Source organism: Dipodomys spectabilis, unplaced genomic scaffold, assembly GCF_019054845.1.
Source record: "Dipodomys spectabilis isolate Male_0828 unplaced genomic scaffold, ASM1905484v1 ptg000125l, whole genome shotgun sequence".
NCBI classification, from domain to species: Eukaryota; Metazoa; Chordata; class Mammalia; order Rodentia; family Heteromyidae; genus Dipodomys; species Dipodomys spectabilis.
The window spans coordinates 8985893-9001699 of NW_024870802.1; the positions used below are offsets into that span (position 1 = coordinate 8985893).

The following is a 15807-nucleotide window of genomic DNA, read 5'->3' on the forward strand; positions in this document are numbered from 1 at the left end:
CTCCATCTTCAAATTTCTAAGCCCAACATGCCCATGAATATCCCTCTACATGCACTACCCTATTCTATTGTCCTTTCATTTCTATCCTTATTCAAATGCAAAAATTCCTTCCAAAATCTAGTCTGCTATTGCATCCACATTCCATGGGCTCTGACTATTTCTTCAAGTGCAAGACTGTGTTCATTTTTCCCCCACCACTGGGACACATAGTCGTCCTTAAAAACGATCTTTGAAGGCCTGGTAGAGTGCTCGCCTTGCATGCATGAGGCCCTGGGTTCGATTCCGCAGCAGCACATAAGCAGAAAAAGCCGGAAGTGGCGCTGTGGCTCAAGTGGTAGGGAGCTAGCCTTGAGCAGAAGAGCTGAGGGACAGTGCCCAGGCCCCAAGACCGACAAAAAAAAAATCTTTGAAGAATTAAAAACTGTTAGGATTTCCATTGGTCATCCAGGTCCAGTTTCAGATGCTCTATCAATGTCAGTCAGGGTGTCACTTTCTCCCTCAATATACTCAACTTAGTCAATGTCCTCTCCGTTGGTCTTCATCCTCCTACTTCTAATACCAGTTTGCCCCAGCCATTACACCCACCCCTGAATGGAATCATAAGGCTGCCAGTTAGATGATCCAGGCAATGAAGAGAGTGAGAATCTTATATATCATCTAGGAACATTAGACCTCTTTAAATCCTTGTTTTAAACCCAAGACAGTATTTACACAGAAAAGGAAGGTGGTTTTTTTTCTATTTTTAAATCATAATGCTTTGTTGGAAATCTTCTACACACACATAAAACCTTAAGCCAATAAAAATCAAACTAAAAAATATGTTGGGCAACTATAAACTCCTACAAAGTGTGGCAAGTGGCTAATTTTTATTATTTCCTTTTAAATGCCTAGGTAATCTTACTGCAAATTGTATCTTTACTTAAAAAAAAAAAACATGATTCTACTTGAGGCAAGCCCTAAAGGGTATTTTTGGATAAAAGCCAGGTTATAGGTTTATATTCTTCCCATTTTCAAATAAAATGCAAAAGAAAAAAAACCCTAGTAATCATTTTAATGAGCCTTTAAATAAAGTCTTGGCTACAGCATACCGCAATAATTTATACAGGGAACCACATACATATATTTGCTGAGAAAAGGACTTTGACTACAGAGTGAATTTCCAAGAATTATTCTAGATTCCCTTTCCTTTAAGTGATTAGTTTGAATCGAACCACATTTACAGAGCCTCTCCTGCACTGGGCCGGTCACACTTGCAAAGTCAGATGGAAACTTCTGAACAAATGCCTTCCCCTCATTGATCTTTCTGTTTTTCAGATTTCTTAGCCCCTGGTGAGATTTGATTCTGCTCCTTTCTATAGGGAAAAAGTGGAGGTGTGGATATTTTCTGATGCTCTTTCTGGTCACACCAAGAGGAGAAAAGGTTTTGAGAAACAAAAGATGTATGTTTTCTTTCATATGTAGAATTTACATCTAAACTATAAATACATACGTAAATATATAGAGAGTCATATGCATATATACACATACGTATTAACTAAAGTATGGCATATATACGGGAGAATATCAATGGTATAACTCCTCTGAACAACTTAGAGTTTGATGAAATAAATACCATGTGGCTAGGGGGAGTGAGGTCAGGGGGAGGGACAAAGATGAATGGGGAGAGGAACTGCAATCATAATAGTCAATGGATATATGAATAAATAGAACTACATCAGTTGAGGAGACAGGCAGGGTTGAAAGAGGTAACGGAATGATCAAAGGGATAACTTTGGCCAAAATGCAGTGTACTCACAAACTGACATGTTGAATTGAAATCTCTTTGCACAACTACTTAAGGACAATAAAAATAAATGAATACATAAAAAATATTTTAAAGGTTTAGGCTTGGAATCAGTAAACAAAGGAAATTTAGTCCCAAATTCTATTCTTTTCTCAATTCTTTTCAGGTGTTTTCTCACGTCACATATTGCTCTAGCTTCCTGGTAACTATGTTAATTTTTGAGGCAAGAAGAATGAGGTGGCTGAGAATTAACAAGAGTGAGACCATTTCTCTCTATCAGTAGGATGATCAATCTCTCACACACAGTCAGAAGGTTTGATTTTAAGAGACAGGGAAGAAGATGGAAAAAGAGAAGGTGGCTGTGTGGCTACTGGATGACGTAAGAAGTAAGACTCTTAAGAAAATCAGGTTTCTGGGAATGCATCCTCCCTTAGAAAGCCTGGATGTAGGCAGCCTAGACAAAAAGTTCTTGGAGGAAGAGGCAGAATTCCAATATTAGATTATGATACCAGCTCCTTCTGGGTAGTAACAATTAGCATACACACATGCACACACACTGCAAGAGAATTTACTGCCACCCTTTGGCTCCAAAGGCCATGTTTCACTGGTAGACCTTCTTATCACCCAGCACATGGCATATCAGGCCAACTAGACACGGGTATGAAAGCAAATGTGGGCCTGACAATCTCCAATCCCTGACTCCATACCCTTTATGTTTTGCTTGTTTGTTTGTTTGTTTGTTTGTCAGTTGTGGAGCTTGAACTCTGGGCCTGAGCACTGACTCTGAGCTCTTCAGCTCAAGGTGAGCACTCTACCACTTGAGACACAGAGCTATTCCAGTTTTCCGGTGGTTAAATGGAGATAAGAGTCTCACAGACTTTCATGCCCCAGCTGGTTTTGAACCATGATCCACAGATCTCAGCCTCCTGAGTAGCTAGGAATACAGGTGTGAGCCTCCAGCACCCAACTCTTGGATGTTATTTCAAAACAAAGAAATTGCACATAAAATATCTAAATAGAGTCAGACTCTGGGGACTCGTGCTTATAACCCTACCTGTTCAGGCTGCTACAATCTGAGGATTGCAGTTCAGAAGCCAGCCAGGGCAGGAAAGCCAATGAGACTCATCTCCAATTAATCACCAAAAAGAAAGAAGTAGAGATGTTGCCCAATTGATAGAGCACCAGCCTTGAACAACAGAAAAAAGCCCAAGTATCTGTACTTGGGCTAAGCCCTGAATTTCAAGATTCAGTACTGGTATAAACAAAATCCATATAAAAAGATCTTGTATGAAAATCAGAAAATCATAACAAGGATGTCAACAATACCACAATGAGCTCCCATTTTTCCATGACAACAATCACCTGGAACTTTATGAGGGAAACCCTTATCTGGATTGTCTACCAAAATGTGGGCCATCTTCCTTGGTATCATCTGTGACTTTTGCATGCATTGCAATCTGCAACTCTAAGTCCACATGTGTGGTTATTTCTTATACGTATCTCATCTGGCCAAGTAGATGACAAGTTTTTGAAAGCAGGAAGCCTGTTTTGAAAACAGGAAGATTGTTTAATGGTGGCAAATCACCTTTCCACATTCATTTTTCTTCCACACTGCTTTAGTTAAGAAAATTTAATACCTGCGAACTGTAGGTGTGCTATCCTACTGCTTACTTTCCCGACCCTGCAACCATCTTGGGACACGGGAGTCAGGGAAATCAGGACTCCAGTATTTTAAAATTCTGCATTCTGTTTTGTTTAGAGGTTTAAAGGGTGCTCAATGTTAGCATGCTGGATCTAGAGAAGGCTACATTTATATGCAGGATGGCCTATCCTTGCAATGCCTTCTCAGCAGCTTGCTCATTGCAAAATAAAAGAAAATTTGATTGGAAATTCCCACTGTATTTCTGCAGGTTAGACTGGAAGTAATTATCCTCCTCACTGCTAAATCAATTAGGAATGGAGGTTCTAACACTTCCCTCCACCTCTGAGAAACTGCTAATCCTCTGCCACTAATGAGAATAGAAGTCCAGACAACAGGATAATGCGAATAGCATGATGCCTGTAGCTCACCTGGGCTTTCTATCTGTCACAGTGACAGCCAATCCCTGTGGCTAGAAAATGGTGAATGGGAATTCTGGGCCTCTCTTACTATCCATTTTACAAAAAGCAAGCGGGCTAACTGCATATGCCTTTGCTTCTTTATCTGTCAAATGGAGATAACACTCTCTGGCTCTGGGGATGAACACAAACTCAGAATAGACTGTGGTAGAAACTTCACGGAGTGTCCAGAACTTGATTAGGAGTTCAGTAAAAATAAATAAATATTTATTCACCAGGGTACCAATGGCTCTCATCTATAATCCTAGCTACTCAGGAATCAGTTCAGAGCTCTGGGCACACAAACCCTCCAGACTCCAAACAATCTGCCAAAAGCTAGAGGTGGAAGCATGGTTCAAGCAGTACAGTGCCAACTGTGAGTGAAAAAGCCCAGCCAGAGTGAAAATGTGAGACTGAGCTCAAGACCCAGTACTTTATTCTGATGTCAAGCTGAACACACACACACACACACACACACACACAGAGGCAACATACTTATTATGTGGTCATTTTCTTTGGCACTCAGATCTGTGTGTTCTCTCTGCTTTCTCCAACACACTGTAGCCAATGTTGCAGGTGGCAGCTGCTTTTGAGCCAGAGCAATTAGACACAACATGCCTGCATTCCTCGGTCCATTCAAAGACTCATTCTCATATGGATTCACTCATGGGAGTCAAGCCCCTCTCTGGCTAAAGCGAACAGTCGTCAGCCTGATTGTACACAGCATAGCTCCAATAAACAGACTTGACCTTGGCACTTGCTATTCTGCATGGGCCTAAGAACAAGACTTAACTAATAGTAATGAATTCTGAAGACCCAGCGATGTTTAGCCCTGTAAAGGGAAGGAGAAGCTGCATCCTGGATCCTGCCATTCCCCATCATGGCAGAGCCCTTCATCTGGGAGGCAAACTCCATACACTCCCTGCTCCCAGAATTAACACACTGCTCTTTGCTTTCCAAGTACCAGGCTCAGAAACATCCAGCAGTGCTGGGCTCCCTTCATGAAGTTGGGCTCAGACCCAGGTAATGAACTAATTGGCCAATCACCAAAGAAAGGTAAACAGAGACACAGAATGTCCAAAGAGGGCATAATAATGCTGATACTACCATACCAGCGTAAGGTGTAGGACAACTTCAAATGGGGAAACTCTGAGCATGGTATATCAGTTCTCATATACATAGGGAATTATGACGTTGCATTCCAGTTATACCCAGTGAGAAAGACAACACTACTAATCCAAATTCCAACTTGTTAGGGAAAAGCTCAGCATCAGTGGATGCATCTTGACTATTTTGCCCCTAAACATGTCCATTTGGGAGGTGATGAAGATCCATCATTTATGGTAATATAGCCTTGAGGTGATTTATCAGTCTATTAGCTTATCTTCCCTGCTTTCTAAAGTGGCTGAAAGGATTAGAGAACAACATAGATAATGCATCCAAAAAGGAGCTTAGAGCAGTAAGATACTCAGTTATCACTACCGAAGATTACTATTGGTAAGAGGATGTGTTAATGCATCTGCTTTTAACCCAGTGGCTTATCAACGATATTTGGAGATACATTTTGTTCTCAAAAAATAAGTATTAGAACAAAAGTCAACACTTAGATTTATATTAAAACAAGCACAATTTACTTTTTTTTTTGCCTGGGGCAACAGATCTCATCTGATGCCATCATAGCCTCCAAGGAAAGCAGTGGCCATCTGTTAAATAAATAACTCATTAGGTAGAAAGCATGTCCTTTCACAAGATTAGCTGAAAAATCTGTTGAAGCTCACAGCCATTAGCTAGCCAATCAACATGAGGATCTAAAGATAAGCTGAGCATTCAAAACACAAAAAGAACTTTTCTTAATGCTGGCTAAGAAAGAAAATATCCAGGTATTACTAGTTGAAACTTCTGGGCATATTTTAGAAGGAAACTAAAAAAGAGTTGCATTATGAAATCATAATCACACAAAATTCTAGGTTAATTAAAAAAACTGAGAGGTTGGGTTCTGTGGTTCACACTTGGTTCAAGGCCAGCCTAAGGAAAAAAGTTAGTGAGACCTTCTTCTCAACTAATAAAGATGGGCATGATATCATCCAATTACCTGAGGGGAATAAACAAGGGGATCACAATAAAAATTTTGGATCCTACTTGTAAAAGAAAGAAAGGAAAAGGGACTCAGTACATGGTTTAAGTGGTAGAGCATCTGACTAGCAAATACAAGGTCCCAAGTTTCAACCCTAGCATTAATTAAACAAATAAACTTAGAACAAATGAACACATAAATGGGCATTTCAGTTGGGGTGAGTTCTACTAAAGGGAATGTCCTGAGTAACAGAGAGCGACCATGAAGGATGTGAGTCAGTGAAATCCAGAGGTTCCAAACACAAATCCATTTAATATCAGGAAGCAAATTTACTTGTATCTTTCCTTGGATCATGCAAGATCTTTATGAGCAGTAATTGCTACTGCTATTTTTAAAAATCCATGACTTTGAACTTTGACTTGTCTTTCCCCAAGTGGACTGAAATTTTAGAAGTCTGGACTTTTAAAGTTCTGAGTAACAGTGTCTAGTAGTTGGCAGATTGCTAATTTTGATTATTTGTCCTCAAATTAGACAAAGTAGGCCTCACTTCTATTTACTGGATAAAAATGCCCGTCAAAACTTGGCCATGTTGTCACCTCTAGAAGGACAAATGAGGGTAGCATTTTTGAGTTGGGGATCTCTTTAACCTAGCTCTATATTTCTCCCAATCTGCAGCACCTACAATACTTTGCCCTTTGTCTTAGTCACCTCTAAGAGTTTATGAGATGTGGTATAGAGAGTTAACAGTTATGACTACAAAAAAACATCTAAAAGAAAAAAAATTTATCACTGTGCTAGATCCCAACAGGCAAGAAATATGATAGACCAAAAGCAGGGCAGATATGAACAGGTGTGACCCTGCCTATACACTGAGAAAAATCCTTGCAAAGGCAGTTAAACTGTCATCTACAAGAAACTAGCTTTAATCTAGCTGTGGTCAGATGACGTGAGGCATTAAGGCTGATAAGATGCCTTCATCTGCCAAACATCCAGGTCCTGTCCCTCCTTGGTGTGATTCCATTTGACCCTACATCAGCCAAGAAATAAGCTACAGTTGGGTTGGGCATACTTTCTCTGTGAGCCTCAACTTCTCTATCAATGAAGGGAGAAGAGTGGAAGAAGATTATTCTTGGTTCCATTCAATTAAATTGTATCACATGTCCATTACAGACACAGTTCCAGATCATAAAGCAATTTTAAGCTCCTAGGCTATGATTGTACAGGGGAGAAAGGTACAAAGGATGGGTATAATAAAATCTTTCCTGCCCCAACAACAAATCTTCAAAGAAACAACTGCCTGATAAATAAGTGGGCCAATAGACACATGAAGAAATGCTGAACCTCCCTAGCCATAAAAGAAATGCAAATCAAAACAACATTGAGATACCACCTCACCCCAGTTAGACTGGCTATAATCAAGAACTCTTATAACAACAGATGCTGGAGGGGATGTGGACAGAAGGAAACACTACTGCATTGTTGGTGGGAGTATAAACTTGTTCAACCACTTTGGAAAGCAGTATGGAGGTTCCTCAAAAGACTCCACCTAGAGCTCCCCTATGACCCAGCAATCCCACTTTTGGGCATTTACCCAAATGATCACAAACAAAGCCACACTAAAGCTACCAGCACAACTATGTTTATTGCAGCATTATTTACCATAGCTAAGATATGGAACCAACCCAGATGCCCCTCAGTAGATGAGTGGATCAAGAAAATGTGGTATATATATATATATACACACACACACACACACACACACACACACACACACACACACAATGGAATTCTATGCCTCCATCAGAAAGAATGGCATTGCCTCATTTGTTAGGAAATGAAAGACTTGGAAAAAATTATATTAAGTGAAGTACGCCAGGCCCAAAGAAATTTAGGTCCCATGGTTTCCCTTATTTGCAATATCTAGTATATGTCTGAGTCAAGCAGAAAAGGTCAGATAAATTGATGTTAGGGAAATGAACCCAGATATGCATTCAAATGTTTTTTTTTCTTTCAGGTGATTGTTTCTAACACATTTATAAAATTATTTCTTTGTTGCTTTGTATGTCCCTCCCCTATATTATAACCTCTGCTTTCATTGTATTTGAGGTTGGTATAATTTGTGGAGGGGAAGGGAAAAAACAAATCATTTAAATAGGGATACAGGTGGATCCATTGCAACAATGAGATGTACAAGTCGTTATGTGGAAAAATGAACTTTACAACTTTGGTGGGGTAGGGGGAGGAATGGGGGAAGGATGGGAAGGGATGGGAAGGGGAAACAAAGGAGGAGGCTACAATGCTTGATAAGAAATGTATTCATTATCTTTCCCATGTAATTGTGACCCCTCTGTACAGTATGTTCACAATAAAAAAAGAAAAAAAAGAAAATCTTTCCTGAGAGTCAGGCATCCTGGGTTTTAATTATGGCTCCTTTTATTTTAATCTGGCTTCAGTTTTCTTATCTACAAAAATGAGGCTGTTAATACAGATGAGTGATTCCCTGTGCTGGTACTGGAATTTGAACTTGGGTCCTCAGACTCTCATTTGTTTGTTTTTTCCCCTCAAAGGTAGCCCCTCTACCACTTGAACAACACGTCTATCTTTGGCTTTTTGCCAACTTAACTGAGATACGATTCTCTCAGATTTGCCTGCCTGACTTGATTTCAAATCCAGGACCTTGGATCTCAACCTCCCAAATAGCTAGGATTACAGGAATAACACTAACACCCAGCTAGATAAATAGCTCTTAACCAGACTCCTGTATAACTTGGGTCCATAAGTATTATTTGGTGGTTCATAAACTCCTCAAAATGTCTAAAATTTTTTATAGCAGAGGGCCATTTCCAGAGAGGTCTAAAAGGTCAATCAGATTTGCAAAATGTCTGTGGATTAAATAATATTAATAATCAATTGAAGAGATGAAATCTTTGATCTCTTTCAGAGCTGACATTTGATCATTCTAATCAGAAAACTGAAAAATGTGACCATGGTAACCCGACAACAGACATTGACATAACTCTTCTAATGATCAAGATATTGGCACTTGGCCCAAAGTGCACAGTCTGGAGGTCTGGGGTACAGGCTAAAACTTTGGGCTTCGGTCACTAATGCTAAACCAGAAGCCGGTAATCTTAGCTCCTCCCTTTGCAGGGTTATTCAGAGGTACTGAGAGCAAAAAAGAGGAGAAGCGATAGGGACTGTACGTTATGGTGATGAAGGTATGAGTCAAAGCTGCTCTGAGTTGAACAGCATAAAAATCATCATGATTCTCAGCCATAACTTGGATTCTACTGTGCTACAATAAGAAACCAGGGATATCTGAACAGGAAGCTCACTTCTAGGTGAAATGCAAGAAAAGAGCTTGGCAGTACAATGGTTTTAGCCTTTTCGAAATTCTGAAATGATCATATATTTATTTATTTAAGCGTGAATCTATCTAAATTTCTAGACAGTAGTGTTTTCCTAGATGTGGTGGAAAAAATCACATCTCTCCCAATCCAATTCATGGAATAGTATTTATTTCCAAAACCATTAAATGTTCCATGAAATCTAGATCTCTTCCTGCCAATATGACTAAGTCTTGCGCTTACATGATTGCATCCTGGCTGCTAGGCAAGAGGAAAACAGATAAACTGGCAGAGCCAGGTCAACTCTCTGCCTTGGGAGCACCTTAAGATCAACTGAAAGAATCTAGAACTCCATACTGCTTTCTAGAGTGGTTGAACAAGTTTTACATTCTATGGACAACATAACAGCATTCCCTTTGGGCCACATCCCTACCATACCAACAGCTGTTATTGTTTTCTTTTTTTATAACTGGGGTGAGGTAGAATCTCATTGTTGTTTTGATTTGCATTTCTTTTTTATGGCCAGAGATGTTGAACATCTCTTCATGTGTCTGTTGGCCATTCTTATTTCTTCTTCAGAGAAGTCTCTCTTAACGTGCCTATGACCCAGCAATCACATTCCTGGGCATTTATGCAAATAACTACTAACCAGGCCACAGTAAAGCCACTAACACATGTTCACTGTAGCATTGTTTACCATAGCCAAGACATGGAATCAACCCAGATGCCCTTCAGTGGATGAATGGATAAAAAAAAAAAAATGTGGGTATGTATACACAATGTAATTCTATGCTTTTGTCAGAAAGAATGACAGAATAACATTGCCACAATCATAAGGAAATGCAAAGACTTCGAAAAAATCACATTAAGCAAAGTAAGTTAGACTCAAAGGAACATAGGTTGCATGGTTTCCCTCATTTGTAATAATTAGAATGTGCTTATAACTCTACAAGTAAATTCAATGGATGGTAAAAGACAAAAAATTACCCTTGTACATGATTAGTTAAACATGTAAACTTTTACACAATGAGACCAAAGGAGAGGATCACAAGAGCCTAATAGTGATGTGCATATGACCATATAAAATGATGCCTATTGAAATGAACTCCAAGAATTGGAAACATGAAGTGTTTTCTAATTGTAATCTTTGCAGTTCTTTTTTTCTTTCCTTTTTTCCCCCTTTTGAAGCTGTTTTTGATTTCTGTACGCTGTATCATGTGTAAGTTTATGTGATTTGGGGAGGGGAAGGGAAAGAACAGAAATAATGGGACCAAGGGTGAACCAATTCAGCAGTATACTCACTAGACACTATGTTGAAAATGAACTATAAAACTTGGGGAAGAGGGTTCAGGAGGGAAAAATGGGAGAAAATGAGGATGACATTGTTCAAAAAGAAATGTATTAATTACTTGACTTATGTAACTATAAACCCCTCTGTTCATCACATTTACAATAAAAAATGTTAAGAAAAAAAAAGAATCTAGAACTCAATCTCCTTCCTTAGAGGGAAAGAGTCCTGAATAAAATGCCTTCGGAAAAAAAAAAAATGCCTTCGAAAAACAAACCTGCAAGAAAGAGGCTACAGACTCAATCTTGGAGTCAAGTTAGACTCCATGTTTAAATTCTAGATCTACAATGTACTACTGTCTGCTTCAAGCTAGAGTGTTGCATAATCTCTCTGTGTTTCATATGCTTTACTTGTTCTGCATGGGATCATTGTAAGCATAAGCATGAGACACGAAAGACCCTCAACACTATCTCTGGCACAGAGCTGAATCCTTTTACTGGAGGTACTGCGGTTGTAGTAGCTATTTATATTATCTCTATCAGGGCTATTGTGAGAATGACAAACCATAAGGATGACACCCCTATCTTCTATTAATGTATGCTAATAATTTTTTCAAAAGCAAATTACAGTATATGTAAAGCACTTTATCAGTGATTCCAAGGTTGTTTGGCTTGTTCTTAACTCCTGGCCATAAACAATCCTGCTACACGCCTGTAGACCTGCTCACCCTGCCTCTTACCTTCCTTTTGTTGGTGGGATTGACGTAGAGGTAGCTGAGGACGGTCTTCAAACCCACTTTGTCGTTCAGCTTTTCATAGGTGGTACCATAATCTGTTGACCTACAGAAAAAGAAAAGGAAAGGGAAAGATTGTTTTATCGAATGGGGATTATGTTTAAAGGGAAGCCAGGCTCTCCCGTGACCTGCATTTTTGTTCCAGAATCACATGAGTGCTTAAAAGTGTTCTTCAGAGATAAAAAGCCCCATTAGTTTTAGAAGAGCAATTAGACTAATGCATCTGCTTACTCGAAGCTTGTTCCCCTTTGCTCCCAGCCTTTCTCAGAGACTTACTTTTCTTGCCCTTTGTAAAGTTGTGTGGTTAAAGATGTTGCTGGAGACTACCTGCCTCCCACAAGGCCTCGTCTGAGTTCTCTGTGCAGTGCTGGGGAGGGCATAAGTCCCCACACACCAGCCCTCTGTAAGGGAGCTGTATATGGAGGCCACAGGGGAGAGGCCAGGTGTTTCTGAGACACTGGGCTGCAGCTGAGTTCCTGCCTCTTCATTGAGCTTGGAGCAAGAAATTACTCAGAGGAACAGGAAGTATCCAAGACCTCATGGGGGTCGACGGGTCAAATGAGGCCGTAGCATAAAGATGAGTAGAAACTATACAGAGGGGCAATGGTAGGCCCAGGTGGAAAGTCAATGGATTAGACTGCTTGTAGTGGTTCACTGTTCTATCTGATCCTCTTTGAGCCTAATTTCCAGTAGACTGACCTTCTGCAGAAAGCATAAGTAAGAGCTCAAAAAAACCAAAGCCAGCAACACCCTGACTGCTCTCTCTCTATTCTGTCCAGAGGGAAAGTGACAAACAGCTCCCACCTTAAAAACTTTCTTCCTTTTCCATACTAGAACCACCAGGTTCCCACCTCTTTGGCGTCAAGATCTTCCTTGACTGGTCCTGGGAATCTTCTGCACCTGTAGCTTTAAAAGGCACAGGTGTGAACTTATTGTCTCCGTGACCAGCTGGCCTTGTGTTAGTTGGCCTCACTCTCAATTCCGCACCCTCGCTCTGCAGTCCCCAAGACTCTGACACCACAAGTAACCATATGCTCCTGCCTTCTCTTTGATCCTTTCGCCATCTTCAAACCCTAAACTGATCCTGCTTAAGATCACAGTTTAACCCAAGAAGGCTCGTAGTGAAACTGCCTGAGGGCATTTGTGTCATCACTACCGCTCTTCTAGCTGGCAAATTCCTAGTCTTAAGACCAACACCCACACCCTCACCTTCTCTGCCTCTTTTCCCACATGCCACCTTGTCTCTCCTCTGCACCAGAACACAATTTTTCATCCTACACTCAAGGCACACTGTAAACGTCTCTTTCTGAACTCTGAGAGCATCGTGATTGTTTCATGTTCTCTGTTCCAACCACAAGGGAAGCTCCTCAAAGGTCAAAGAACTTTCTAGAACACTATAATATAAAGAAAAAGCCTGGCACCAGTGGCTTACCTATAATCCTAGCTACTCAGGAGGCTGAGATCTGAGGATCATGGTTCAAAGCCAACCCAGGTAGGAAAGTCTGTGAGACTCTTATCTCCAATTAACCACCAGAAAACCAGAAGTGGTGCTGTGGCTCAAGTAGTAGAGCACTCGCCTTGAGCTGAAGAGCTCAAGGACAGCTCCCAGGCCCAGAGTTCAAGCCCCATGACCAACAAAAAAACAAAAAAAAAGGAAAAGTAAGAACTTTGGAGTGTAATAAAATCAGCTTCAGGAGCATGAGCAAGTTACTTAACCTTACTAGAACTTCAGATGGGTGTGTGTGTGTGTGTGTGTGTGTGTGTGTGTGTGTGTGTGTGTGTGTGTGTGTGTGTGTGTGTGTGTGTGTGTACCAGCCAATAAAAGGTCTTTTTCACTCAGGGGTGGTGTTCTACCACTTGAACCATACCTCTACATCTAGTGTTTTGCTGATTAATTGGAGATAAAAGTCTCATGGACTTTTCCTGATGAGGCTGTCTTTGAAGCCTTGATTCTGAGATCTCAGCCTCCTAAATAGCTCGGATCACCAGTGTGAGCTACCAGAGTTCAGCAAACCTCAGGTTTCTTACCTAAAATAATGAGCATAATTTAATCTTACAAGGCATTTGTGAGTAGGAAAAAACCAAAGTGCATTAAAATGTTTAAAAACGAAAATTCCACGACATTTGTTCATTTCTCCTTTCCTCAAAAGGCACAGAATAAGGCCTTGCACACTATGCACACTGGGCGTGCTTACCACGTAAACAAATATGAGTGTTTTAAATCCTTCCCTAAGCTACTAGTTCATGGTAAGCATCAGCGATGCTAACTTTAATCACTAGTACCCCAAAATGCTAACTTCTCATGCTCTGTCTCCTATCGACTGCAGGTAGAGATCGCTGGGAATCATTCTCAATCTCTCTCTTTGCCTTTACCTCTCAAAACTAGCACAGCATCCAAGTCTTGATGGTTCTGCCTCCTAAATAACTAGGGTCCCTACTGTTGGCCTTTCCCTTTTCATACTAAAGCAGGGTTGTACACGATCATTTTTGCAGTGGTTCCCCCTCCTAGACCGATACTCTTCTTCTCTACCCACACCCATCTCCACACATCAAATCACATTTCACCTGCCCAAATCTGTAGTCCTCTGTAGTCATGAGCCCTGCCTGCACACAGGCTCTGTCTCCCAAGGTTAGTTTTGCAAAAGGTGGCGTTGATCTAGCATAAATGGGCGAAATTCTAGTCATGTGATCCTCTGCTCCTTTCTCACCTGCTTTGTAACGATCCTAAGTGTGGCCTGTACGCCAGTGCCTTTTACTCTGCTGCACATAATTCCCTTTGCCTAGACCATTCATCCCCAATTTCACCTTCATGATAAATTCAGTGTCTAACTCCAGTGTCAGCCCTCTTCTAATGTTCCCACAGGGAAATTAATCACAATTTCCTTTTTGTTTCCATACTGCTTTGGTATGTATTTCTATTTTAGCACTTGGTCTATTGTTTCAACTGTATTATTTCTAGTCTGGGACTTCTTCTTTGACTGTAACCCCTGAAGGGAAAGAAGGCACTTCAAATAAGAGTCCCGGGGCCTCGTGTGGCATTCCTGGTACAAAGAAAACACTGAATAAACTGGCTTTTATTTTGTTTTTTGTTGTCATTTGTGAGAGTAAGTGAAGGAATGAGATTGTCCAGATCTACTCAGAAGTTTTAATCAACGGCTGAGATCTAGTGGTAACACAGCATATAGCCACACCTCGAAACCACACTCGACACTGTGGATGCCGGCACTGCTGGTAAAATATAGCAGTAGGTGAGGACAGGGGAAGATCTGTAATTCATTCATATTAGAATCAGGTTAAATGACCAGTCAACCCATCACCCTGAACAACTATGCTCCCAGGGCAGCTCAGGAGATAAGCCATGAGCTCTAGAGGCTGTAAGGTGCATACTTTTATTAATCCAATAAAACATTTTGTTAGATGAATTATGTCTTGATTCCACATTCCTTAAGGCATACAGGCAGGATGGTATACATAAAGAACATTGAACTAGGAGTCTGGAAATCCTGACTCCAGAACTGATTCTGAAATGTGCTCAAAGTGTTGCCCAGAACAAGCCACTCCTCTCAGCCTAGAGAAGAACAACACTGTATTCTAACACTTGATAACATGTTATTCAGGGATACTGCAATATGACTAAGGACTGTTGCAATGGGGATTTTCAGAAGAGGAGAGAGACTGGCTCAACTCCAAACATAAGGAGGAAAAGCCAGAATGTATGGTTAAGAAGCAGAGTGGAAAACAAACTTTACAATTTAGGCAGAGGTGGAGGGAGGGTTGGGGGGTAGAGGGGTGTAGTTGAGGAGGTAGGAGGGACGGGATCGTAGGGGAAAAACAAAGGAGGAGGCAACAATGCTTGATAAGAAATGTAATCATTACCTTGTTCATGTAACTGTAACCCCTCTGTACAGTATTTTCACAATAAAAAACTTATTATAAAAAGAAGCAGATTGGAGGTCAATGGATGAAAAACTAGCAAGACAGTGGGGTAATTCTTAGCTAAACTGATCTAATAGACTGCTGAATATAGGACAAGGTGATTAGCTTTTCCTGGGGTTGGGAGCAGTGGAAGGTTGAGGACTGTGATTGGATATTGAGGCTGGAGAATTGATTTAGCAGAGTTCTTTGATTGGACATTGAGGTTTAGGATTCTTGCTAAAACTGGCCTCTTAAAAAAATCATGCCCTAAGATTACCAGTAAATTAAAACAGGCTCGTGCTTTTCTTTTCAATGTAAAGGTGATGTACAGAGGGGTTGCTGTTACATAAGTCAGGTAATAAGTAAATTTCTTTTTGAAGAGTGTCACCTCTTCCTTCATTTTCTCCCAGTCGCCCCCTCCCTTCGCCCCCAGACAAGTTGTATAATTCATTCTCCACAGAGTGTCTAGTGAGTATCACTTCAGCATTAGTTCACCATTTGTTGGCCTTT

At 40.6% G+C, this 15807-nt stretch overlaps 1 protein-coding gene across 1 annotated transcript in view; it reads right to left on the reverse strand.

Annotated features, from left to right (window-relative positions):
- Sorcs3 (sortilin related VPS10 domain containing receptor 3) overlaps positions 1-15807 on the reverse strand; it is a 581112-nt gene that overhangs the window by 316323 nt on the left and 248982 nt on the right. The window contains exon 3 of the mRNA XM_042689442.1: positions 11329-11428. Within this exon, the coding sequence (XP_042545376.1) occupies positions 11329-11428 (100 nt within the window). The remainder of the gene's footprint in view (positions 1-11328; positions 11429-15807) is intronic.